A 26,271-nucleotide genomic window follows, 5' to 3' on the forward strand; every position below is an offset into this window, starting at 1 on the left:
AGAACTCATCGTAATATTTAAATTTCTCATGTCAGCATGATACATACAAATTCCCACGATACAAATAGTATGTTACAAATAGATGGCATAAGCGAACCGGAATACTCTGTCTACTTTGACTTGAGAACATCGCACCACGCTATCCACAGATGACAATACGATTATACAGGGTGCCACCCAAATAGGGAAACAAAGTTCTAGAATAATACACTGCCACATAAAAAAAGTTAAGCACCCAGAAGGGGAGGAGGGTAACTTCACTGTTTGAGAGGGTATGCAGTATTGCGTCATACCCTCTCTGGCCTGGATCGATGCACTGATTCGCTTGTGATGGGTGACAAGAAGCTGTTCCATCCTCTCTCCAGGCAAGCTGGCCCACAAGTTTTGCGACTGGTACTTGAAATACTGGTTATTGCCAATGGGACCGAGATGATGTACAAGTGGATCTCACACACGTTCTATTGCGGACAGATCTGGGGATCCTGCTGGCCACGGGAGTACTTCAACGTCACTCATGCTATGCATGGATGAGCATTGTCCTGCTGAAAAACAGCACCACGATACTGTCACATGAGGGGTAACCCATGGGGATGGAGGATGTCCCATGACGCACTGCTAAGCCGTCAGAGTTCTGTCACCACCAGCTGTGATCTGAAATGTTGCCCAATGGCTCTCACATCATGAGTTGGTTGCTTGGTCGCTTCTCTTGCGAGCATTCCTTGTTCAGCATGTCTAAACGTTAAATACCAAAATTTTATTCCTGATGAACCTCTCGGTCTACAGCATGATGGCGGTAGTAACACCCCTGTGCCTCTCCAGAACTTTAGAAGAAAGGAATCTTGTCGCGGGTCACCACCATACTCGCCGACAATGGTCGTCCGGGATAGTGAAGGACTGCATTTCATCGCTGAACACAATGAATCACCATTCATCAGCAGTCCCTTGTGATGTCATGGTGTTAACGCCATGCTACACAATGCCCTAGTATGCCTACTGCTAGTCTCCACCAATGGTATGGTATGACACAGAATGTTGCGGAAGTGAATTACTAATTCTTGGATGACAGTCTCATATTTAAAGGCGTTAGGAAGCTTTTATTTTTTATTTTATTTATTTATTTTTTTGGTACGATTTGGGGATTCTCCCTCGTGATGATCAGAAGTGCACAACTGGAATCTTGGCGACGAGTTTGCCTGCCCTCACGTTCCCATGCAATCCAAATCAGATCACCACTAATCTAGATATTGCACGATTCGTCCGGACGGCAAAATGGAGACCCACGATGAGGACACTTTGAAACCCTTCCAGATGCTAACAATACTGTCTCACATGAGTACTCAGACAGCTCAGTTGGTTAAGTACTTTCCCACCAAAAGCAGAAGTCCCAGGCTTGCGTCCTGGTCCAGCACACATTTTTAAGCTGCCAGAAACCTCCAAATCAGGGCACACTCCGCTTCAGAGCGGTAATTCTTTATGGGAACCTTCCTGTTCTCGTGAAATACAAATAAATAAAACAAAAAAAATTAGACCTTTACCAACAAACCGTGTCAGTAACGCGAAAATTCCGTTATTCTGTGTTAGATGTGTTAGAGAAGACAGTTCGCTGTTACCTTGCTCCGACCAGTGGATGTTACCAAATCATGAGGCGAGTTCGTGGAAAAGACTTTTTGCTTCATTCAAAGACGCACTACGAGGAGACTAGGTGATTTGGAACTCTACGTCATCACCTCCTCTCTCCTTACCTCCTCCTGCTGACCAAGTTCCGACGATAGATTATCCCCTTAACAGCCTTCGTGCCAGAGATTTGCCGAGCCAGCACATTTTGGTGCCCACCTAAGCAAAAGCATAATGAAGCACTGAATGCTGTGAAAACAGCTTTCATGTTAAATATGATGTGTGAACGCACTCGCCAAGCGGGAAATGAAATTATTTAGTTAAAATACACACGTTTTAAAAATCGTACAACAGGCATTCCTCCTGAGTGACTCTTGAACATTATGTCAAACTCACTCTCTTTTGTCTACAGGGTCCTGAGCTGATACGTGTGTCCAAATTCTACAAGGAGAGCAAGGAGGGCAAGTTCGTCAGCTTCTTAGATGAGGACGTCCGGACCCTGTACGAGACATTCAGAAAAGGCGCCAAGGAATCAAGTATGTGTACTTCTAAATTTTCTTAATACTTTCGCCCACAGACTTAAGATATGACTTTAAAATGCAACAGTTTCACTGGAGCTGCCATATTTCAATCAAATATTTTATTCGTAAATATCGGCCAGTTTCAGCCACATTGTCATTATCAAGTGTCATGTACATATGACCACATTCAGGGTGAACCAGAACACCATGGAGAAAATTTCGGAGGTTCTTCAGCGATATTTTCTGAGTATTTTGGTACAAGGGACACGAGCTCTCTGGTGGCTCGTTACAGAGTAATGATGTAAGATTTATTCAGTTTGTCACCCCAGTTATCTTTATTTGTGGGAAAATACTTTCACAACAGTGAGAAGGTCTATAATACTACGCACAACAGAGACTAATACAACAATTCTCAAACAGATGCAAAAGAAGTGTTAATTGGGTTGATGTCGACAGACGAACATTTCAGCGCCGTTATTACTCTCTTCTGTTACATTTAATGGACCACACATAAGATGCATTTCGGCAAACACTCCACCAGTGCAACAATCCGTAATGCTATGTATCATTGTTAACAGCTAACTCATCCAAAAAGAGACATAATCAATGAGTACAGAATGCAGTCGTGAGGTCAAAGAATAAATTGGACTCTACTGCTGTTGTCAACAACAGGCACCACGAGTAATGGCACAAGTACACTGACGGGAAAAGAAAATCGCCACTTCAAAAAATAATTAATGTAGGGTAATGAAATTTCGGAAATTCTTTTGTTTAGGTCACACATTTAAGATCACAGATTAATGGAAGTTCGAGGTAAGCCATTGCAAATGTGAACAGCGGGTACATTAATAAGCAGTGTAACCGCCAGAATATTGAATGTCAGCATGCAAACGTGCATGCATTGTGTTGTACATGTGCCGCATGTCAGTTTGTTGCATTGAAATCCACACCTGATGAACTTAGTACAGTGGCGGTTAATGCTGTTCGTGGATGATGCTGAAGTTGTCGTCCGAAGATGCCCCGTATGCGCTCGATTGCAGACACATCCGGTGATCGAGCACGCCAAGGCAACATGCCGACACTTTGTAGATCATGTTGTGTCACAACAGCGGTACGTGGGCGAGCGCAATGCTGTTTGAAAACATTCTCTGGAACGCTGTTCAAGAACGGCTGCACTACAGATCGAATCACCAGACTGAGGCACAAATTTGCAGGCAGGATGCATGGGATAACCGCGAGAGTGCTCCCCGCTGTCATGTGAAATTCCACCACCACCCCACACCATAACTACAGCCCCCCTGCGGGTCCGGGGTAAGAATAGCCCCGAGGTATTCCTGCCTGTCGTAAGAGGCGACTAAAAGGAGCTTCAACCATTTCGGCCTTCCATGTGATGGTCCCCCTTGGGGTTTGACCTCCTTTTTTCAAAATTCTACAGATGTACGAGCCTTTTGGGGAAGGACGCCTTACGTGGTGTATCACTGGTCCTCAGTGCACTAAGACCTTGGCACTCAGCATTGTAGCGGCGTTGTACCCACACCCATTATTCCTCAAATTGGGCCTAACCGCCTGATGTGTTGCACAAGTTACGCCCATAGTGCGTCCCCATCTGCACCTACGATCATGATGGACTTTCCATGGCACCCGAAATCCAGCACAGTAGCCAGCCCGTTGTGGTGGGGTCGTCATGTACCCTCTAGGTTGTAGCCCCCTGACAACACAGGGATGGTACTGCCGATACCTGAGCTGCATTCTCCCCACGTCGGCCAAGGAGTAGATGCCCGTCTCCTTGGGGCATCAGGACTCTCGGCAACGGTCATCCTGCCAGGTGGCCCTTGCTGAGGCTGGGTGGCGCCCGTGGGGAGAGCCCCTGATCAGAGTGGGTGGTATCAGGGCGGACGTTTCACAGATGAAACGTCAACATGTATCAGGTCGATCTGCGGCCGAGTATTTTAAAAAGAAAGGTACTGTCTCTGGTTCTGGTTCTCCTGCCCTTTCCCCCTTGGCCACTCCCTGGGAGGAAGGACAGGCCCGTCGGCTTGGGGCGAAGTACTTCCCCCGCTATTTAGTCTGTTCTTGGACTGATGGGGGGGACGTTCGCCACCTCCAAGCCCATGTTCTTTGTCCAGCACATAGAGGACATCTTCGGGGAAATCGAGGCTCTCAGTAAAATGCGTTCGGGGTCCGTTCTTATAAAGACCACCTCCGCCACACAGTCAGTGGCGCTCCAGGTGTGCGACCGACTAGGGGACATCCAGTGTCCATTGTCCCGCATCTGGCACTGAATAGGACACAGAGGGTTATTTTTCATCGGGACCTCCTGCTGCAATCTGATGAGGAGCTCAGGGCCAACCTGGAGCGCCGAGGCGTGCATTTCGTCCAGCGAGTCCACCGCGGCCCCAAAGACTGTCGCAATGACACTGGGGCCCTTATCCTCGCCTTCAAGGGGGACATTCTCCCGGAGAAGGTAAAGGTGATGTGCTACCGGTGCGACGTGCGACCTTACGTCCCACCTCCTATGCGCTGCTTTCGGTGTTTGCGCTTTGGGCACATGCCGTCATGGTGTGAGGCTGAGCCCCTTTGTGGCGATTGTGGACGTCCTCTTCGTGAGGAACATACATGCACCCCACCACCTCAGTGCGTCAATTGTCCTGGCATCCACTCGCCTAGATCTTTAGATTGCCCCACGTATCAGATGGAGAAGAAGATTCAAGAATTAAAAACTTTGGATCGTCTCTCTTATTGTGAGGCCAGGAAGAAGTATGACCGCCTCCATCCCGTGACGTTGACAACTTCGTTTGCCTCAGTCGTGTCCACTCCTTCCACAGTATCCTCTCCCCTATCCTGTCCCCCCTCCACCTCCTCACCCCATCCGGGGTCTATGCCTCCGCCTCCCAAATCCCTCCCTTCCAAATCCTCCTCCCTCGTGGCCCCTGCCCCCTCTGCCCCAGGGGCCACCCTTCCTCCTCCTCCTCCTCCCCCTCCGCCGCCTGAGAAGCGATCCTCTTCTCAGGCGTCCATCGGGGAAACGTCCCAGACCCCGGATTCCGAGGTCCAGCGTTCCAAAATGGACCCCGCACGTGAGGACCTTCTTCGGGTCCAGCCCACCATCCCCGTGCCTCATCGGACTTCCAAGAAGGCCTCCACAAAGAAGTCTTTATCCCCCTCTCCACCCCGGTGCGTTTCATCTGACGCTCCATCCGTGAGTCGCTGCTCCCGGCCGTCTTCAGTTTCGCCGGGACGCTCTGCTGCCAGGCGCTCAGCTGGCCTCTTGTCGGCGAATGATGCTGCCCCTCCTACGCAACCCGGGAAAGCGGCCGCAGCTGGCGACGACTCGATGGAACAGGATCCGCCTCCCGCCAGTTGTAGCATTGTTCCCTCGAAACCTGGCCCTCCACGGCCGTCGAGGTGACCAGCTCTTCACCCGTGTTGTTCCCCCTTTTTTCTGACTAGCGATGGCTTTGTTACATTGGAACATAAGAGGTATTTGATCTAATCGGGAGGAATTACAACTGCTCCTCCGCCTGCACTGTCCGTTTGTCCTTGGTCTCCAGGAAACCAAGTTGCGCCCAACTGACCGTATTGCTTTTACCCACTATACCTCGGAACGGTCTGACCTCACCCCTGTGGACGGTATTCCAGCTCATGGTGGGGTCATGTTGCTCGTTCGGGACAATGTACATTACCATCCCATCCCATTGACCACCCCACTCCAAGCAATAGCTGTCCGTATTACTCTTTCTGCCTTTACTTTTTCTGTTTGTACCGTCTACACTCCATCGTCGTCCGCAGTTAGTCGGGCTGACATGATGCACCTGATTGTTCAGCTTCCTCCGCCGTTTTTATTGTTTGGCGACTTCAATGCCCATCATCCCCTTTGGGGCTCTCCTCCATCCTGTCAGAGAAGCTCCCTCTTGGCGGATGTCTTCAACCATCTCAATCTTGTCTGCCTCAATACTGGCGCCCCGACTTTCCTCTCGGACTCTTGGACCTCTCGATCTGTTCTACCACTCTTGCCCGTCAGTTCGAGTGGTATGTCCTTTCTGACACCTATTCGAGCGACCACTTCCCCTGTGTCGTTCGTCTCCTGCACCATACCCCATCCCCACGTCCTTCGAGCTGGAACATAGTGAAAGCTGACTGGGGACTTTACTCCTCCCTGGCGACCTTTCCGGACCACGATTTTCTCAGTTGTGACAGTCAGGTCGAATACCTCACAGCTGTTATCATCAATGCTGCCGAACGTTCCATTCCTCGTACTACCTCTCCTTCACGTCGCGTTTCCGTCCCCTGGTGGAATGAGGCTTGTAGAGATGCTATCCGAGCTCGACGACGTGCTTTACGCACCTTTCGCCGCCATCCTACGTTGGCGAATTGTATTGGATACAAACGACTCCAAGCGCAATGCTGTAGAGTCATCAAAGACAGCAAAAAGCTTGTTGGGCCTCTTTCACCAGCTCCTTTAACAGTTTTACTCCCTCTTCTGTCGTCTGGGATGGCCTGCGCCGGCTGTCGGGCATTAAGGCCCACTCCTCGGTACCTGGCCTGACTTCAGATAATGAGGTCCTTGTTTATCCTGTGGATGTCTCCAACGCCTTCGTCCGCTTTTTCGCGGAGGTTTCAAGCTCCGCCCATTACCACCCTGCCTTCCTTCCCAGGAAAGAGGCAGAAGAGGCTCGGCGACCTTCCTTCCACTCACTGAATCTGGAAAATTATAATGTCCCCTTTACTATGATGGGAACTCGAACGTGCACTTGCACTGTCCCGGTCCTCTGCTCTGGGGCCAGATGCCATTCACGTTCAGATGCTGGCACACCTTTCTCCGGCAGGCAAAAGCTTCCTTCTTCGTACCTACAATCGCGCCTGGACCGAAGGTCAGGTCCACATGCGTTGGCGTGACGCGTTGTTCCTATACCCAAACCCGGGAAGGATATACACCTTCCTTCTAGTTACCGCCCCATTTCTCTTACAAGCTGTGTCTGTAAGGTGATGGAGTGCATGGTTAATGCTCGGTTAGTTTGGATTCTTGAATCTCGATGGCTACTTACCAATGTTCAATGCGGCTTTCGTCGCCGCCGCTCCGCTGTTGACCACCTTGTGACCTTGTCGACATTCATCATGGACAACTTTTTGCGAAAGCGCCAAACGGTAGCCGTGTTCTTCAATCTGGAGAAGGCTTATGATACCTGTTGGAGAGGAGGTATCCTCCGCACTATGCACAGGTGGGGTCTACGCGGTCGCCTGCCCCTTTTATTGATTCCTTTTTAACAGATCGAAAGTTTAGGGTATGTGTGAGTTCCGTATTGTCCGACATCTTCCTCCAGGAGAACGGAGTGCCTCAGGGCTCCGTCTTGAGCGTAGCCCTTTTTGCCATAGCGATCAATCCAATTATGGATTGCATTCCACCTAATGTCTCAGGCTCTCTTTTTGTCGATGACTTCGCGATCTACTGCAGTGCCCAGAGAACATGCCTCCTGGAGCGCTGCCTTCAGCATTGTCTAGACAGCCTATACTCGTGGAGTGTGGCAAATGGCATCCGGTTCTCTGAAGAGAAGACGGTTTGCATCAACTTTTGGCGATATAAAGCGTTCCTTCCGCCATCCTTACATCTCGGTCCCGTTGTTCTCCCATTCGTGGAAACAACTAAGTTTCTAGGGCTCACACTGGACAGGAAACTTTGTTGGTCTCCGCACGTCTCTTATTTGGCTGCCCGTTGTACACGTTCCCTTTGTGTCCTCAGAGTTCTTAGTGGTTCATCTTGGGGAGCAGATCGCACTGTCCTGCTTCGCTTGTATCGGTCCATAGTCCGATCAAAGCTGGATTATGGGAGCCTTGTCTGCTCGGCCATCCCTCTTACGCCGTCTCAACTCCATCCACCATAGGGGGTTACGTCTTGCGACCGGAGCATTCTACACTAGTCCCGTCGAGAGTCTTTATGCTGAAGCTGCCGAATTACCATTGACCTACCGGCGCGACGTACTGCTTTGTCAGTATGCCTGCCGGCTGTTGTCAATGCCCGACCACCCCTCTTATCAGTCCTTCTTCGACCATCAGTATGGGTTGTATGTGCCTGCCCTGCTGCCCCCTGGAGTCCGCTTTCGTCGCCTGCTTCGACAATTGGATTTTGCCCTCCCTACCACCTTCAGAGAGGGTGAGAGCCCGACACCACCTTGGCTCCAGGCTCCAGTTCATATTTATCTCGACCTCAGCTCGCTCCCGAAGGAGGGTACTCCGGCTGCAGTGTATTGCTCACGGTTTGTCGAACTTCGTGCGCAACTTGCCAGTCACACCTTTATTTACACTGATGGCTCCAAAACTGACGATGGTGTCGGCTGTGGCTTTGTCGTCAGGGCCGTCACCTTTAAATACCGGCTCCTCGACCAGTGTTCCAGCTTTACGGCCGAGGCCGAGCTTTTTGCTCTCCATCAGGCCGTTCAGTATGCCCGCCGCCACCGCCATTCATCGTATGTACTCTGCTCTGATTCACTCAGTGCTCTTCAGAGCCTTGGAGCTCCATATCCGGTCCATCCCTTGGTGCAACGGATCCAGGAGTCCCTCCATTCTTTTGCTGATGGTGGCTCTCCTGTCAGCTTTCTGCGGGTTCCCGGCCATGTAGGAGTGCCTGGGAATGAGGCTGCTGATGCTGCAGCCAAGGCTGCAGTCCTCCTGCCTCGGCCAGCCTCCCATTGTGTCCCGTCATCTGACGTTAGTGGGGTTGTTTGTAAGAGGCTTGTGTCGTTGTGGTGGGATACTTGGTCATCACTTCAAGGAAACAAGCTCCGGGCAGTAAAACCATTCCCAACTGCTTGGACAACCTCCTCCCGACCATCTCGGCAAGAAGAGGTCCTTCTGACCAGGTTGCGGATTGGGCATTGCCGGTTTAGCCACCGCTACCTGCTCTCCGGTGACCCAGCCCCACAGTGCCCTTGTGGTCATGCATTAACAGTGCGCCATGTTTTATTGTCGTGTCCCCGTTTTAGTCAATCTCGTGTTGTCCTGTCTCTGCCATCTACTTTACAGGATATTTTAGCTGATGACGCTCAAGCAGCTTTTCGTGTTCTTCGTTTCATTACTTTGACTGGCTTGTCCAAAGACATCTAACTCTTTCACTTACTTTATCTGCATCTTTGTAAGAACTTTCTGGTGTCCCCCCCCCCCCTTGAGTTTTACTAGATTCTATGTGCTCTCACAATTGTGACTGGGCGCTAATGACCTCAGTAGTTGAGCGCCCTTAAACCCCAAAAAAAAAAAAAAAAAAACCATAACTACAGGTGAATATCCAGTATGACCACCACACAGACAGGCTGCAGGCCCTTAGCTGGCCACCTTCTAATCAACACACAGCCAACACTGGCACCGAGGCAGAACCACCTTTCATTCGAAAACGCAATAGACCTCCACTCTGTTTTCGTATGGGCTCTGGCTAAACACCAGTGCAATCGCAAATGGTGGTGGTTTGGGGTCAGTGGAATGCACGCTCTGGCTCTGGCTAACCGTTCATTATGTCGTTGTGGTGCCAACTGCTGCCCAAATTGTTGCTGACATTCAGCTACGATGTGCCAAAGCCGTACGCCGAACACGATGGTTTTCCCTCTCGACAGCATTTGCCCTTCCAAAGCCCGTCTTTTTGCGACCGTGCATTTTTGAGACCACCGCTGCTAGCAATCGGGTACAGTGGCCACATTGCTGCCAAGTCTTTTGTAGTATCGCAGAAGAAACATCCAGCTTCTTGTAGCCCTATTACAGATCTCGTTCAAACTCAGTGAGGTGTTGATAATGGCGTCTTTGTTGCCTTAAAGGCATTTTTGACACATCATACCACCATGTCCAATCTCAAAGGCGACTAACGTTCACGACCGTTACAGCGTGTATTTGAAGCAAAACCGATTTGCATCCTCATAGGCGCTCCTAGCGTATTGGCGCGAAATTTTAATGTCGAAACACACCTACCAATTTTCGTTTAAGTTGCCCAACTATTTCTTGGTGTTGCGATTTTTTTTCTCCGTCAGTGTATTTTCAAACGTGACACACAGTGCATACCGTCGCCATTTGCAGTGTTACGTAGATAGTTTCAGCGAAACACAGATACAAAGATAAATGAGGACAAGAAATCAAACTTAACGCAATTACTCTGCAGCGAGCCACCGAAGACCATGGGTCCTTCATACCAAATATTCAAAAAAATATCCATTAACAACTTCCGAAATGTTGTTGGCAGAGTTCTGATTCACTCTGCATAAACTAACAGCAGATAGCACGTACCCAACCCAAAAATAAATAAATAAATAAAAATAAAATGCTGAAGTATGTCTGGTTTCATCGAGTACCCAACTGTCTCACTTTGACAGAGATTATGTTGCTTTGCTCATATGTATTGGCGTATGGAACAAATAACGCAAATTCGTTTTCCAGTATCCCCGTAGGTCGAAATGGTAATGACTATTTGGTTGAAGCTGGCCAATAGCGACGAGTATAACCTTTTTCTAGTCAAATAAGACGTTCTCTGCGGGACCATGATGCATTTTAACTTCAAAGTGTCTGCTTCTCTTTGTCACTTCCAACCTGAATCTCTGAAAAGAAGCTAACTTGCAAGTTAGCGAGCTACCCATTATCCAGTTCATTTCATTTCATTATCTTCTTGTAAATAATTTACATGATGTAGGAATTGTCACTACAAAGTTATCATACAAGTACTAGTACTACAAACATAATAATGGAATATCACTTTCAAGGCATTTTTAAAAGTACAATTTAGGCAAATAAATCTAAATTTTTGGCAATAAATTTACACACATTCAAAGTACTCATCTATGTCATAGAAAGTTTTGTTTAAAAGGTAATTTTTAAGCTCAGTCTTAAATTTTACTTCATCTATTATTTCCTTTATGTACACTGGCAGAGCATTGTAAAGTTTTATTCCAAAATAACTTACATGTTTTTGGGTTTGTGTGGTCCTTACCCTTTCTACATAAAAATTCTTACAACTTCTAGCATTGTAATTATGGCAGTCCTCATTTGTATGTAGATTTTTCATATGTGCTCTTGTACACAGAATGCTTTTAAATATATACAGTGATGGTATTGTGAGTATTTGTAGTTGTCTGAAAAGAGGCCTACAATGAGTTCTTGGAGAATTGTGTGTTGTGATTTGTATATCAGTAGCCCTTTTCTGAAATTTGAAGATATCTATTACGCTTGATTTAGTTTTACCCCAGAACACTATGCCGTAAGACATGATGGACTGAAAGTAATCAAAATACAACAGTCTAGTACAGTCTGTGCTGCATACTCTAGATAGTATCCTCAATGCAAAATGTGCCGAACTGAGCCTGTGGGATAAGCTTAAGTTTTCAATGTTCATGCCCAAAAACTTTATGGATTGTATACTCTCTATCTCCTTATCAATTGGTTTTAACTAGAGGTCTATATCTTGGGTTGCTTCGCCATACTGTATATAATTTGTTTTACTTAGATTAAGTGTTAACTCGTTAGCATTAAACCATTGTTGTATATATTTCAGGACTGTAAGTTGTGGTGGTTAATGATTTTTTATCATTACTTATAATTATGTTCATGTCATCTGCAAACAACATTATTTTGGTAGAAATACTTGGATTTTGTATGTCATTTATAAAAGCAAGAATAATAAGGGACCAAGAACACTGCCCTGTGGGACGCCTATTTCCAATTTCTTTGCATCTGAAACCCACTTGATTTTCTGATTTTTATGTTCTGTGATGGTTTCTACCACCTGAGTCCTATCTTGAAGGTAAGATTCAAACCATTGCCTCACAACTCCCCTTACACCTCCATCTTGTTTAACAGAATTTGGTGATTTACTGTATCGAAAGCTTTAGATAGTACACATTTTTTAGTGTCAAGATTCTTGACAATCTCTTCAGTATAGGCACGGAAAGCTGACTCTGTGCTGTGGCCCGAGCAAAAGCCATGTTGATTGCAGTTCAGAAGTTTGTAAGCACCTAAGTAATTTACGAATCTGGATTTCATTAATTTCTCTAGAATTTTGAGAAATGATTGGAGAAGGGATATTGCACTATAATTTTCTACCTTGTGTGGATCTCCTTTTTTAAACAGAGATCTAACCGTAGAGATTTTCAACCTCTTTGGAAACACCTTCGCTGAAAGACAAATTCGCAATATGTATCAGGGACTTTACAATTTGTCGAGACTGTGAACACGCACATCTAAACTGATAAAATAGACTGATTTCTGAAGATTAATGACAAAAATTACATTTATGCTTGTAAAGCTCTTATTTTATACCATCTTAGTTAAAGGTTGCCCATGTTATCCTTCCCGTATCTTCACTGCTAAAATACATGGAATAAGGACAAAATAATACGTACGTGTGCAAACAGATGCAAAATATGTATTGGGTGAATGTGAGTTTCTATCGGATAAAAGAAAGATAAACATAAATCATGTACAACTGTATCTACTCATCCTGGAAAAATAATTTATTCAGAGAGTATACTTGGAGAACAAAATGGGCTGGGCAGCCTGTCAATAGTGAAGCAAAGGGTGTTCTGGCACAAAGGGCCCATTGTTCTTATGTAAACAAACCTACCACCTGACCTAGCATCCTTATGTAAACAAACCCACCACTCGGCCACGTAATTTAACGCTTATGTAAAAAGGTTACTTACTTGTGTCCTTAGTTAAGTTTATAAAAGTCAGATTCATGACTAAATGCTTTTAGCCTAATTGTAACAGCCATAATTTATGAAGCATATACTGTGCCACTTTAAGTATGATTTACAGTGTATCTTGTAAAATTCTGTGCAAGCACATACCTGAATATAGGTTATACAGCACAAATGCCAGACGACTGATGCAATGTACATCAAAATTACACTTAAAAATAATTTTTCAATGGCAACATTTTGCCACCCCAAAAATTTTGCTGCTCTGTGCAGTTGCACATGTTCCATGTGCCAAAATATAGCCCTGCACTACTTCTTTGATGGATGAATTACACTCACTCATTTAGTCTTCTTACTTTGGATCAGATTGAATGGTTATTCATGGGTATTATATGGTTGTTACTGTTTCAGCTAATACTGTAATTGAACAGTAATGGATCTCTTCATGTATTTATGTGCAATAATAATAATAATAATAATAATAATAATAATAATAATAATAATAATAACAATAGTAATAATCATCTTCTCTGCAGTTCATTATCTTCTTGTAGACAGCAACATCTATGACCTTGCACAATAAAGTGAAACATACTGCAAAAGCCCAGTCTACATGCAACATTTTCATCAATGTGATCCTGTGTTGCCTCCACATCAGTTATAAAAAATTAAGTTTTATTTTATATTCCATCTTTAACATTTTGAGATGGCTGTGAGAGGAATAGCCCCACTGCACGCAGGTCCCTGTGATACTCATCTCACCCCACTCAACTACTGAGCTAATTATTTCTCTCACCTTAGTTTATTATTGTTGGTCCAACTAATGCCATTACATTTTTAGTGTTTTCACTTTTACTATTATAATATTCATGCTGCAAAGCATTCTTTACTCTGTAATTGTCTTAATCCTTAATCGGGTTGGTGGGACCCGGATGTAGGTGGGGTTTCTGTCTTTTAATTATGCTTAAATGATTTCTTATCACTGACAGCAATATTGCTTTCAGTGCCTGATTTTACGATTTCCACATACTTTCACGTTTCACTGAAATTTCTGGTAGATGCCACTAATTATAGATGAACTATCTCTTGGCTGGGGGACTAGTGACATCGCTGTTTAGCCCCTTAATCCCAAGCCAACCATCACATTATATTACTTTTGATACCTAATCTCACTGCTTTAATAATGGTGAAGTTGTCACTTGTGGAGGAACTTGCAACATAGCTTTAACCATTCCAATAAAATCACTGACACAATGTTCGATGGTTGTCATCTTGGATATTTGTATGAAATGTTGAACCTCATCATTGATACATAGCCTATCATGACTACTCTGCATCATCATTTTCCAAAAGTGCTTGAGCACCCCAAAAGTAAGAAATAAAATGTCTGGCAAAAGTGGAGTTTTCAGATGCTTTCCAGAGTGTTCTCTTAGAGACTTAACAGGCAATTTTTCAATATAAAAACATTCTTGTTTCCACAGTCATTTAATGTGAATGTCAGTATGTTTTGTGTAAGGATCATAGAAACAAGGTAAGTGAAATTAAAGCAAGGCGTACTCAAATTTTTCCTGTTAGCTCGTACACTAATGGAACAAGTAATAATTGTACCAAGTAGGATTAATTGATACTTTCAATACTGCTTCACCAACCCACAACCAAAATGTCACCTTACAAGTAAACCTAGACCTTGGGCTATGCTACAGACAACTGTCACTACAACTAGTAGAAAGTAAAAGGAAAGTTCTCTTGCTAGGTAGTAGCCATGGAAGAGGTGTGGGCCAGATTTTGCAGGAAAAATTAGGTGACAGGTAGCAGGTTACAAACTTCTTCAAGCCAAGTGCAAGTCTTAGCCAGGTGGTAGAGGATATAAGTTCCTTGTGCAAGGTTTTCTCAAAGCAGGATCATATGATGATAGTGGATGGAGTGGGAAACAGTATTGATAGGGATCAGGTCTACAATATTGAGTGTGACCTGGTGAAAATAGCCTCTGCAACGACCCTTACCAATGTTGGACTGGTGCCTACTTTTGTGTGGCATGATCAGCCCCAGTTGAACCGTTAAATATGGAGTTGGATCAGATGCGTAGGGCGGCCACTCTGTTAGACATTCGATTGGTTCCTGTCGAGGCTATTGATAGGGAGGATTCCACAAGGCATGGCCTACACCTCAATAGGAAAGGGAAGGGTAAACTGGCAGGGTTGTTAACGAAATCCATAAGGGGGGACACTAATACTCATCGATGTACCTCTTTTTTTTAGACTAATATCACTGTCCAATGAGAAGTTCAGGCAGGAGGTGCTAAAGAGGTCCAAAACTCACAAGATTCTCACAACAGTAAAGTAAATAATAATATTAACATATTTAATCAAAATATTGCTGGATTAAACAAAAAAGTAGGTTCTCACAAAAGTAAAGTGAAAAATGTTATCATTTTTCATCAACATATTCTGGGATTGAAGAATAAAGTAGATGAGCTCCTTGTTTGTTTAGATGACATTGAATCTGATAATGTAATACAAATACTATGCCTGAGCATCACATTGTGTCTGATATGGAAAAGTGGTTATAAACTAGCTGCACATATGAGTAGAGAGAATAAGGTGAGAGGAGGAGTTGCCATATATGTCAAAAGTTATCACTGTGTAAAAAGCTTAGATAGAAAAAAAGTTTTGTCTAGAGCAACATATAGAAGCATGTGCCTGTCAACTTAAACTGAAGGAGGGCACTTTTATAATTGTAACAGTATATAGGCCCCCTTCAGGAAACGTTCATTTATTCGTGGAAAACTTTGATGCCTTGTAGTGCTATCTGTCAGACAGAGGAAAGCAAATTATTATTTGTGGGGACTTCAATGTTGATTCACTGAAAGAGTGTAATAGGAAGAATGACCTGGAAGTCTTGCTCGGTTCATTCAATTTGACATCTGTCATTAACTTTCCTACTAGGTTTGTAAAGGACAGCAGCACATTGATAGATAATACTTTTATAGACCAAGATAAGTTTTAAAACATAAATTCTTGTCTTGTTGAGAATGGCATTTTTGATCATGGTGCTCAGCTAGTTACAGTATATGACATAGCTCCATTCAGTAATTCAAAACTGCCCTCCAAATTTGTGCCTTCAATTAACGACTCAACAATTAGAAATTTCAGGGAAAATCTTCAGCAGTTAGACTGGGATGAGGTGTACAATGAACCCTATTCTAATTTTAATAAATATAACTTAATAAATATAACTTATTTCATGATACACTTGTAAGAGAAAACTGTTTCCCCAAGAAAGTAGTTAAATCTAATTATAAGAAACCATGCAAAAAAACCTTGGCATACTAAAGGAATAAAAATATCTTGTAACCACAAAAGGGAACTGTATCTAACAACAAGAAAGAGTAATGACCCAGAAACAGCCAAATATTGTAAAAACTACTGTGCTCCATTAAGAAAGTTTATTAAAAAGTCCAGAAACATGTGCATGATGACTGAGATTAATACCTCTGATAACAAAATCAAAACAATGTGGAATATTATTACAAGGGAGACAGGGCAACCAAGAGTACAGGATAATGGCATTACCATCAAGCAAATGGAAACTTAACAAACAACAAGCCGGAAGTCAAAAACATTTTGGATAATCATTTTTTAAATGTTGTAGAGAAAATATGATCTAAATGATCATTAGAAGAAGCAAGGCAGTTAATGGAAGAGGCCTTACCCACACAATTTGATACAATTGAAATTCCACTCACTTCTCCTTCTGAAATTAGGAAGATTATAAACTCTCTCAAGAATAAAAGCTCACATGGAATTGATGGCATTTCCAGCAGCATAATAAAAGCTTGTTCCCAAGAGATGAGGGGGAGTCTTAGCCACATATGTAATAGCTCTCTGAAGCAGGGTATTTTCCCAGATAGACTGAAGTATTTAGTTTTTTTTTTTTTCCGAATAACCCATTTGGAGGGTACAATGAATCAACTTTGGCTACTCTTCATTGTATTAGATTTCTTCAGTTTCCAAATTTCCTTCATCCCTTTAGAATGATGTTCCCTTTCTTCTTGAGTCCACTTTCATCTAGTTATTTTCTTTCTCTCCTGAAATTCTGCCTTTTGAACTGCCTTTCTGAAATGTGTTTTGTTTTCTATTGTGTCTATTGTAACTCCAGCATTTTCAATGTCCTTTTCAGTCTCTATGAACCATGCTGGCTTGGATTTTTAGCTATTGAGTAATGTGAATATCCGCTTGGTTAGTCTGTTGCTATCCATTCTGAATATATGTCCAAAAAACTGTAGTCTCCTCTTCCTCATTACATCAGTTAGTTTCTCCGTTTTCAGATATAGCTCTCTGTTTGCTCTTAACCTGTATTCAGCATTATCGTTTCTTTTAGCTCCCAGTATTTTCCTTAAAATTCTTCTTTCTACCTTCTCTAGTTTCTCAAGATCTCCATTTCTTGTTAGTTTAAGTGTTTCTGACCCATAGAGCGCTTCAGGTCTGGCCACTGTTTGGTAGTATCTTAATTTCATGTTCCAGTACAAGGATTTTTTATTATAAACGTTTTTGGTCATATGAAACACACTTTCCATTTTGTGCACTCTAGTTTCTATAGCTATCTTTCCTTTAGCATTGTATGTAATCCACTCTCCTAGGTATTTAAAGGAATCTGTTTTGTGTATTGTGTTGTTGTCAACTGCAATATTTTGAGGAGCATCACAGATGTTTGTCATAAACTTTGTTTTTTCATAGGATATTTGTAGTCCTACTTTGGCTGCTTGTTTTTGTAGTTCTCTTATTTGTTCTTTTATTATTTATTTTATTTATTTATTTATTTATTTATTTATTTATTTCATTCGTGTTCTGTAGACCCATTAGTGATAAATCACTTGGGTGTAGAACGTGTCATTTACATAGATTTGTTTACATTTGTTTATAATAATAGGTTGTACAATGAATAATATATTACATAGAAAAAATGTTTACAAGAATTGTTTTTTTGTAAAAAGTTACAAATTACATTGAACAGACTTACAATAGATCAAAATCAATTCACATGTTCTCATACATAAATTCATCCAGTGAGTAAATGGTTTTACTTAGAAGATACTGTTTAAGTTGATCTTTAAAAGTAGGTGGATCAGTAACTGACATTTTTATTGCATGGGGGAGAGCATTAAATATTTTTATCCAAGAGTAGTGTATTCCTTTTTGCACTATACTTAGATTCCTTTGTTCAAGATGTAGGTCATTTTTTACCCTAGGGTCGTAGTTCTGATACATGCTGTTCATTTCAAAAAGGGAATGGTTTTTACACAAGAAACACATGAGAGAGAGAATGTACTGAGATACTGTTGTGAGTATTCTCAGCTCTTGGAAGATTTTCCTGCAGGAATGTCTATAATTGACACCACACAGATTCCTAATGACTCTTTTCTGGGCTATGAAGATTTTGTTTGCCTTTGGCTGGTTTCCCCATAATATAATTCCATAGGCCATCAGGGCATAAAAATAACCAAAATAGGCAGCTTTCAAAGTATTTAAGTCACTGAAGGAAGCAATCGCATGAATAGCGTAAATTGCTGAGCTTAGTTTTTTATATAGGTAAGAAATGTGTAAGGACCAGTTTAGATTGCTATTAAACAAGTAGACCCAGGAACTTTGTTGACTCCACTCTTGCTAAATTCCCATCATTGTATTTAACATTAATCTCACCTTCGATATTTTGGCTTGTATGGAATTCAATCAATTGAGTTTTTTCAGAATTTAGTGACAATCCATTAGAGGTAAACCAGCTAAAGGTCTCCTGAAAAATTACATTTACAGTGATCTCAAGATAAATATTTGTTGAATTGTCTACCAGAATCATCGTGTCATCGGCAAACAAAGTAAATTTTATGTTAGCCCTTGTACACATTGGAAGGTCATTTATGAAAATAAGGAAAAGTAGAGGACCCAGCATAGAGCCCTGTGGGACTCCACAGTTTGTGCCCCAAGAAGAGAACAATGGTTCACCATTAGTGTTGTTTACCATGACTTTCTGTTTCTGGTCCTTTAGATAGGAGGCAAGCCACATTCCTGCTTCTCCAGTTAACCCATAAAACTCTGCCTTTCTCAGAAAAATATCATGGTTCACCCAATCGAATGCCTTAGAAAGGTCACAAAAAATTCCAGCTGGAGACATTTTATTATTGTTTGATTCAAGAATTGCATTGGTGAAAGAATATATTGCATCTTCTGTTGAGATGTTTTTCTGGAAACCGAATTGACTTTTATTGAGAATATTGTATTTACTAAGATGTTCAATAATCCTTCTGTGTACAAGTTAAGAGTGAAATAGGATGATAATCGGTTACTTCATTTCTGTCACCCTTCTTGTACAATGGTTTCATCGCTGCATATTTAAGTCTATCACGGACAATTCCTAGACTCAGTGATTCATTAGAGATGTGGCACAGGACTTCACAAATGAAAATGTGTGTGTGTGTGTTTCAACACTTTGATGGAAATACCATCAATACCAGTTGAGTTTTTGTTTTTCATGGTCCTTATTATCTTCTTAATTTCTACAATAGTGACAGGAGGCATGCTAACCTGGGGTGTTGCACTAAGTCAGAGCCTCATTTATAGAACCATTACACCCTATTTTATCCGCTGCAGTCAAAAAATGCTTGTTGAAAATTTTTGCAACATTTTCACCTTTATCAATGATATTCCCATTATGTCTAACTTAAACATTTTCTGCATTGTTTGAGTAACTACCAGTTTCTCTCTTAATAATACCCCAGATGGTTTTTATTTTGTTGCCAGAATTATCTACAGGGCTATTACAAATGATTGAAGCGATTTCATAAATTCACTGGAGCTCCATTCATTGACATATGATCACGACACACTACAGATACGTAGAAAAACTCATAAAGTTTTGTTCGGCTGAAGCCGCACTTCAGGTTTCTGCCGCCAGAGCGCTCAAGAGCACAGTGAGACAAAATGGCGACAGGAGCCGAGAAAGCGTATGTCGTGCTTGAAATGCACTCACATCAGTCAGTCATAACAGTGCAACGACACTTCAGGATGAAGTTCAACAAAGATCCACCAACTGCTAACTCGATTCGGCGATGGTATGCACAGTTTAAAGCTTCTGGATGCCTCTGTAAGGGGAAATCAACGGGTCGGCCTGCAGTGGGCGAAGAAACGGTTGAACGCGTGCGGGCAAGTTTCACGCGTAGCCCGCGGAAGTCGACGAATAAAGCAAGCAGGGAGCTAAACGTACCACAGCCGACGGTTTGGAAAATCTTACGGAAAAGGCTAAAGCAGAAGCCTTACCGTTTACAATTGCTACAAGCCCTGACACCCGATGACAAAGTCAAACGCTTTGAATTTTCGGCGCGGTTGCAACAGCTCGTGGAAGAGGATGTGTTCAGTGCGAAACTTGTTTTCAGTGATGAAGCAACATTTTTTCTTAATGGTGAAGTGAACAGACACAATGTGCGAATCTGGGCAGTAGAGAATCCTCACGCATTCGTGCAGCAAATTCGCAATTCACAAAAAGTTAATGTGTTTTGTGCAATCTCATGGTTTAAAGTCTACGGCCCCTTTTTCTTCTGTGAAAAAAACGTTACAGGACACGTGTATCTGGACATGCTAGAAAATTGGCTCATGCCACAACTGGAGACCGACAGCGCCAACTTCATCTTTCAACAGGATGGTGCTCCACCGCACTTCCATCATGATGTTCGGCATTTCTTAAACAGGAGATTGGAAAACTGATGGATCGGTCGTGGTGCAGATCATGATCAGCAATTCATGTCATGGCCTCCATGCTCTCCCGACTTAACCCCATGCGATTTCTTTCTGTGGGGTTATGTGAAAGATTCAGTGATTAAACCTCCTCTACCAAGAAACATGCCAGAACTGCGAGCTCGCATCAACGATGCTTTCGAAATCATTGATGGGGACATGCTGCACCGAGTGTGGGAGGAACTTGATTATCGGCTTGATGTCTGCCGAATCACTAAAGGGGCACATATCGAACATTTGTGAATGCCTAAAAAAACTTTTTTGAGTTTTTGTATGTGTGTGCAAAGCATTGTGAAAATACCTCAAATAATAAAGTTATTGTACAACTGTGAAATCGCTTCAATCATTTGTAGTAACCCTATATTTCTGATTTTATGAACATACTTTTTGCCTTTATTAGAACTTCATTCAAGATCTTGCAGTACCTTTTAAAATGAGCTCTTATTTCAGGATCATTTGTATTTCTGAGAGAAACATAAAGCAGTCTTTTAGTCCTACATGATGTTTTTATTCCTTTTGTGAGCCACTGTTTGCTGGTATGACTCTGGTGCTTGTTCTTTGCAGTTCTTAGAGGGAAGACAGCTTCAAAGTGGCACATTAATTCATTTATAAATAGGTTAAATTTGTCATTGACTTTCAGTGCTCTTATAAATTGGACTCCAGTCAATGAGTTGAAGATAACAGTTGAAAATCATGAGATTTTCATTATTAATTACCCTTGCCAGGTAAAATAAATGCATAAATAAATAAATAAAATAATAAATAAATGACTTTTACAGACTTTGTCCTTCTTGTGTGGGCATATATCATTGATAGTTAGCAATTGGCCATCATGGTCTGAAAGACCATTTAGGACTTGTTTTACTGTTGCAGTGGTATTTCCATTCTCATCAATGAAAATATTATCTATAAGACTTGAACAGTAGTTCGTAAACCTTGTGGGGAAATGTACCATGGGTGTGAGGTTGTATGTATTCATTATATATAACAGGTCAGCTCTACTACTATCATAATCTAGAAAGATAATGTTAAAGTCTCCTAAGACTACAGTATTTCTATTTTTTTAATATATATGGGATAGAAGAGATTAGAGTTGCTAAAAAAGGGGATACATCTGATGTCAACAACTACCGCCCAATCTCTCTTCTGACTGCCTTATCCAAAATTCTTGAAAAAGTAATGTATTGTAGAGTAGCTTCACACCTTTGTAAAAATAAACCTTTAACAAAATGTCAGTTTGGTTTCCAGATCGGTTTTTCAATGGAAAACGCTATATATATTTTCACTAATGAAATATTAAGTGCTCTGAGTAACCGGAAATCACCCATTGGGATTTTTTGTGATCTCTCAAAGGCTTTTGATTGTGTAAATCATGGAATACTTCTAGATAAGCTCAAGTACTGTGGTATGAATGGGACAGTGCTCAAATGGTTTAAATCATACCTAAATGGAAGAGTGCAGAAAGTTGAAATAAGCAGTTAACATAATATGCAAAAAACTGGTGATTTCTCAAACTGGGGAACAATCAAGAATGGGGTGCTGCAAGGTTTGGTCTTGGGTCCTCTACTGTTCTTAATATATATTAATGACTTGCCATTCTATATTCACGAAGATACAAAGCTGGTACTTTTTGTTGATGATACAAGTATAGCTATCACATCCAACAGACAAGAATTAACTAGTGAAATTGTAAATTATGTTTTTCAGAAAATCATTAAGTGGTTCTCTGCAAATGGGCTCTCATTAAACTTTGACAAAACACAGTATATACAGTTCCACACAGTAAATGGAATGACACCATTAATAAATATAGACTTCAATCAGAAATCAGTAGCTAAGGTAGAATATTCAAAATTTCTAGGAGTATGCATTGATGAGGGGTTGAACTGGAAAAAACACACTGAAGATCTGCTGAAACGTTTGAGTTCAGCTACTTATGCTATTAGGGTCATTGCAAATTTTGGCAATATACATCTCAGTAAATTAGCTTACCACACCTATTTTCATTCTCTGCTTTCGTATGGCATCATATTCTGGGGTAACTAATCATTGAGTAAAAGAGTGTTTATTGCACAAAAGCATGTAATCAGAATAATTGCTGGAGCTCAACCAAGATCGTCCTGCAGACATTTATTTAAAGAGCTAGAGATCTTCACTGTAGCCTCACAATATACATATTCACTTATGAAATTTGTTATTAACAATCCGAATGAATTCAAAAGTAATAGCATTGTTCATGGCTACAACACTAGGAGAAAGGATGATCTTCACTACTCAAGGTTAAATTTAACTTTGGCTCAGAAGGGAGTAAATTATGCTGCCATAAAAGTCTTTGGTCACTTACCTAAAAGCATCAAAAAGTCTGACAGATAGCCATATGGCATTTAAAAGGAAATGAAAAGAATTTGTTAATTTCAACTCCTTCTACTCATTAGATGAATTTTTGGATGTAGTAAGTGGGTAATTTCCCCAACCCCCACAAAAAAAAGAAAAAAAAATTGAGTGTCATGTAATATTTTGTGTAATGTAATGTATAGACACCTTTTATTAACCTGACATGTTCCACATCATTACGAAGTGTCGTATTCCTGATCTATGGAACAAGTACTAATCTAATCTCTAATCTAATCTAATCATACATTCCAAAAATAATGTCGAAACAAAATAAATATTTTCAGTGTTTTGTTCTCTTTGTTAACCCACATACATCATCACTTGCTGCAACATAACTGTCATGGGATAAAGACATTGTCTGCCACCAGTAGCTTCAGTTGAACTACTTTGTAATCTGATAGGGGCTTTAGAGCAATTTTAGGTTATATGTGAAGATGTGTTATGATTAAAGATATGCACTTCAGCCAAGAGATTCTTTTTCCCGAATGTACCTTCTCATATACATCTAAATCAGTTTTCTGCAAACCATGGTAAAATCTGATAAAGTTCCAACTGAATACTCTGCAGATTTTTTCAGTTAGAACTTCACTGCAACTGTTATCAGGCCTTCATCCCATTCCTTTACATTTGGAACATGGAAAAATGATTTTTAAACACCGTGAGCTGTAATTAATCTAATTTAGTCCCATGGGAGCAATACTTTTGGGGTTGTAGCATATTCCTAGAGCCATCATTTACAGCTGATTTTGAAACGTTGTAAGTCGGCTTTCTCTGGTTAATTTGCATTAATTTTCTTGAGTGTCTCCATGTCAAAATCTCATGGTCAAACCCATGATCATTTGCATTGCCATTCGTTGTTTGTATTTAATATCTCCTGTTGATCCTATGAGTGTAAGGAAACACCAGGGCTATATTGTAGGATGGGTGGCAATGAATGTTCTACAAATACTCTCCTTTGTAAAGTGATTGCATATCCCTAGTATTCTACCAATGAATCACAGTCTGCCATCTGCTTTACCCGTGGCTAAGCCCAAGTGATCGTTTAATTTATATCCCAACAAAGTGTCACTCCCAGGTATTTTTATGAGGTGACAAGAGTCCATTTGTGGTTCTTTAGTGTTGTAGTCATAGGACACAATTTTTTTTTTTTTAAAGGGTACATTTCTGAACATTTAAAGCAAGTTGCCAATATTTGCACCACTTTGAGAGCTTATCAAGGTCTAACTGAACACATTATTTGTACAACTTTTTCAGACAGTACTTCATTATAGATAACTGCAAAATCTGCAAAAAGTCTGAGGTTAGTATTAGTATTATCTGCCAGGTCATTAGTACAAAACATGAACAGCAAGGAACACAACATGCTTCCCTGCAGCCCACCCAAAGTTATTTGTACAGCTGTTGTTGACACTCTGTCTGTGGGCTAATAGGTTAAAGTTTTTTATTGCTTTATGAGATATTGTTTGTACTTACGGCATTTAGTTTGTGTTTGTGCAATTTGAAATACCACTGGTGTTGTGCAAACAGCCAGAAAGTAATTGAGACACCTGTTGTCCTTAATCTCTGATCCACAATCCATCTCACTGAACTGGAATAACATTTTCTAACTCACTATTTATAATCCAAAGCAGCACAGAACAATGGCAATAAATGAAAGTCTACTGTTTTAACAAATCTGTGTGTTCAAGAAGAATTCACATACACAAATTAATATATTTGAAATGCGGTAAAGTTTTCCCACCGTAATCAACACTTAGTACAGTTCAGAGATGATCTCTACTCTAAGTTCCAAGTATAGTTAATTATCACTTCATATCCTAATTAAGAACAGTTGATTGCTTGCCTTAAAGTTGCTGAATGAGTTACACCATGTATCACGTGGTTTTCTAAAATAATACAGATACAGAATAAGTCAGTCGTCTTCAATGCCATTCAAGGCTTAGCATATATGGTTGCAGAGAGAAGTACAGCACATCCTGAAGTGTTGCAAGATACATCATGAGCAACTGATGACAATCGAATAAATTCTCATATACTGCTGTGGTGGTCCTTTTATTCTGTCAATTTGGTTTCACACCAGACAGAAAATAGAATAACTGCAATTAGAACACCTTAAGGGCCTGCGGCAATGATTGAATGGCGCTCTTTCTGATTGCAAGATCTTAGGTATTTTTGTTTTTTGAAGATTAACTACATCACATATGTTCTATGAGCAATACTGCATGCCATGTATGTTCCATAAAATCATTAGTTAAATAACTCTTAAAGAATATTTCTAAAGGAATAGAGAGTATGATGCGACCTCTGATCTCTGTTCCACTGTAAAGTTACATAACTATTCTGAAATGCAATACAGCTCCATAATTTCTCCCAATGAACATATTGCTGTAATTTTGTCATTGTAACATACTTGTAAAGGCTAGTTAATTTATTACGATTTTACAGATTTTAGTACAAAAATAAGTTTTTACTTAATAACTTGACAAATAAGAGGAACATTAAAAAAATCTCTACAGTAAGTTTTTACATAAAAAGGGATCTAAATCCAAAATTGCAGTGTTCTAGTAGTTTGAACTTTTGCAACTTCATAAAAAGTGGATTGTTGTGGAAACTAATCAGCAGGCTATGATCAACTCAAAATGTGTAACATGTGTATGGTTTTACATCACATGGCACAGTATTGTGACAACATTTAAATATTTAATTGTACTTTATATCATTCTGCAATGTTTTTCTGAATGCTTAAGCACATGTTAATTGTGGCCAACTTGTTCTTGGCTGGTTGAGGGAAGTACCAATTTCATTTTCTCACTGCTGTTGCTCTGTAGCCACAGTGCTAGCTTTTGAATACATCAGAGAAAACATGCTGCTTCCTCCCTATCAAGAAGCAATAAGTCTAGTGACAAATCCCACTTAATACCCCATACAATTGTACTTACCATAATTAGCATAGGTGTCATAATGAGTCAAACGCAGAAATCAAGAAATACTGCATCTACCTGACTGCCTCAGTTTTCATGTGAGAAAAGTGTGAGTTGGGTTTCACAAGACAGGTGTTTTTGGAAGCCATGCTGGTTGGCATAGAAGAGGTCATTCTGTTCAATATACCTCATTATGTTTGAGCTCAGGATATGTTCTAAGATTCTACAACAAATCAATGTCAAGGATATTGGATGATAATTTTGTGGGTCACTTCTGCTACTCCTCTTATAGATGTGTTATCTTTGCATCCTTCAACTATTGGGCACAGATTTTGTTAGAGGGATCTTTGATAGATTATGGCCAAAACTCAGCTGA

At 41.3% G+C, this 26,271-nt stretch overlaps 1 protein-coding gene across 2 annotated transcripts in view; it reads left to right on the forward strand.

Annotated features, from left to right (window-relative positions):
* The window catches only part of LOC126161596 (long-chain-fatty-acid--CoA ligase 1), a 493,689-nt gene that overhangs the window by 409,983 nt on the left and 57,435 nt on the right, over positions 1-26,271 (forward strand). For both annotated transcript variants that reach the window (XM_049917543.1, XM_049917544.1), the window contains exon 3: positions 2,027-2,150. In XM_049917543.1, coding sequence (XP_049773500.1) covers positions 2,027-2,150 — 124 coding nt within the window. The remainder of the gene's footprint in view (positions 1-2,026; positions 2,151-26,271) is intronic.

This window comes from Schistocerca cancellata, chromosome 2 (assembly GCF_023864275.1).
Source record: "Schistocerca cancellata isolate TAMUIC-IGC-003103 chromosome 2, iqSchCanc2.1, whole genome shotgun sequence".
In the NCBI taxonomy this organism is placed as follows: Eukaryota; Metazoa; Arthropoda; class Insecta; order Orthoptera; family Acrididae; genus Schistocerca; species Schistocerca cancellata.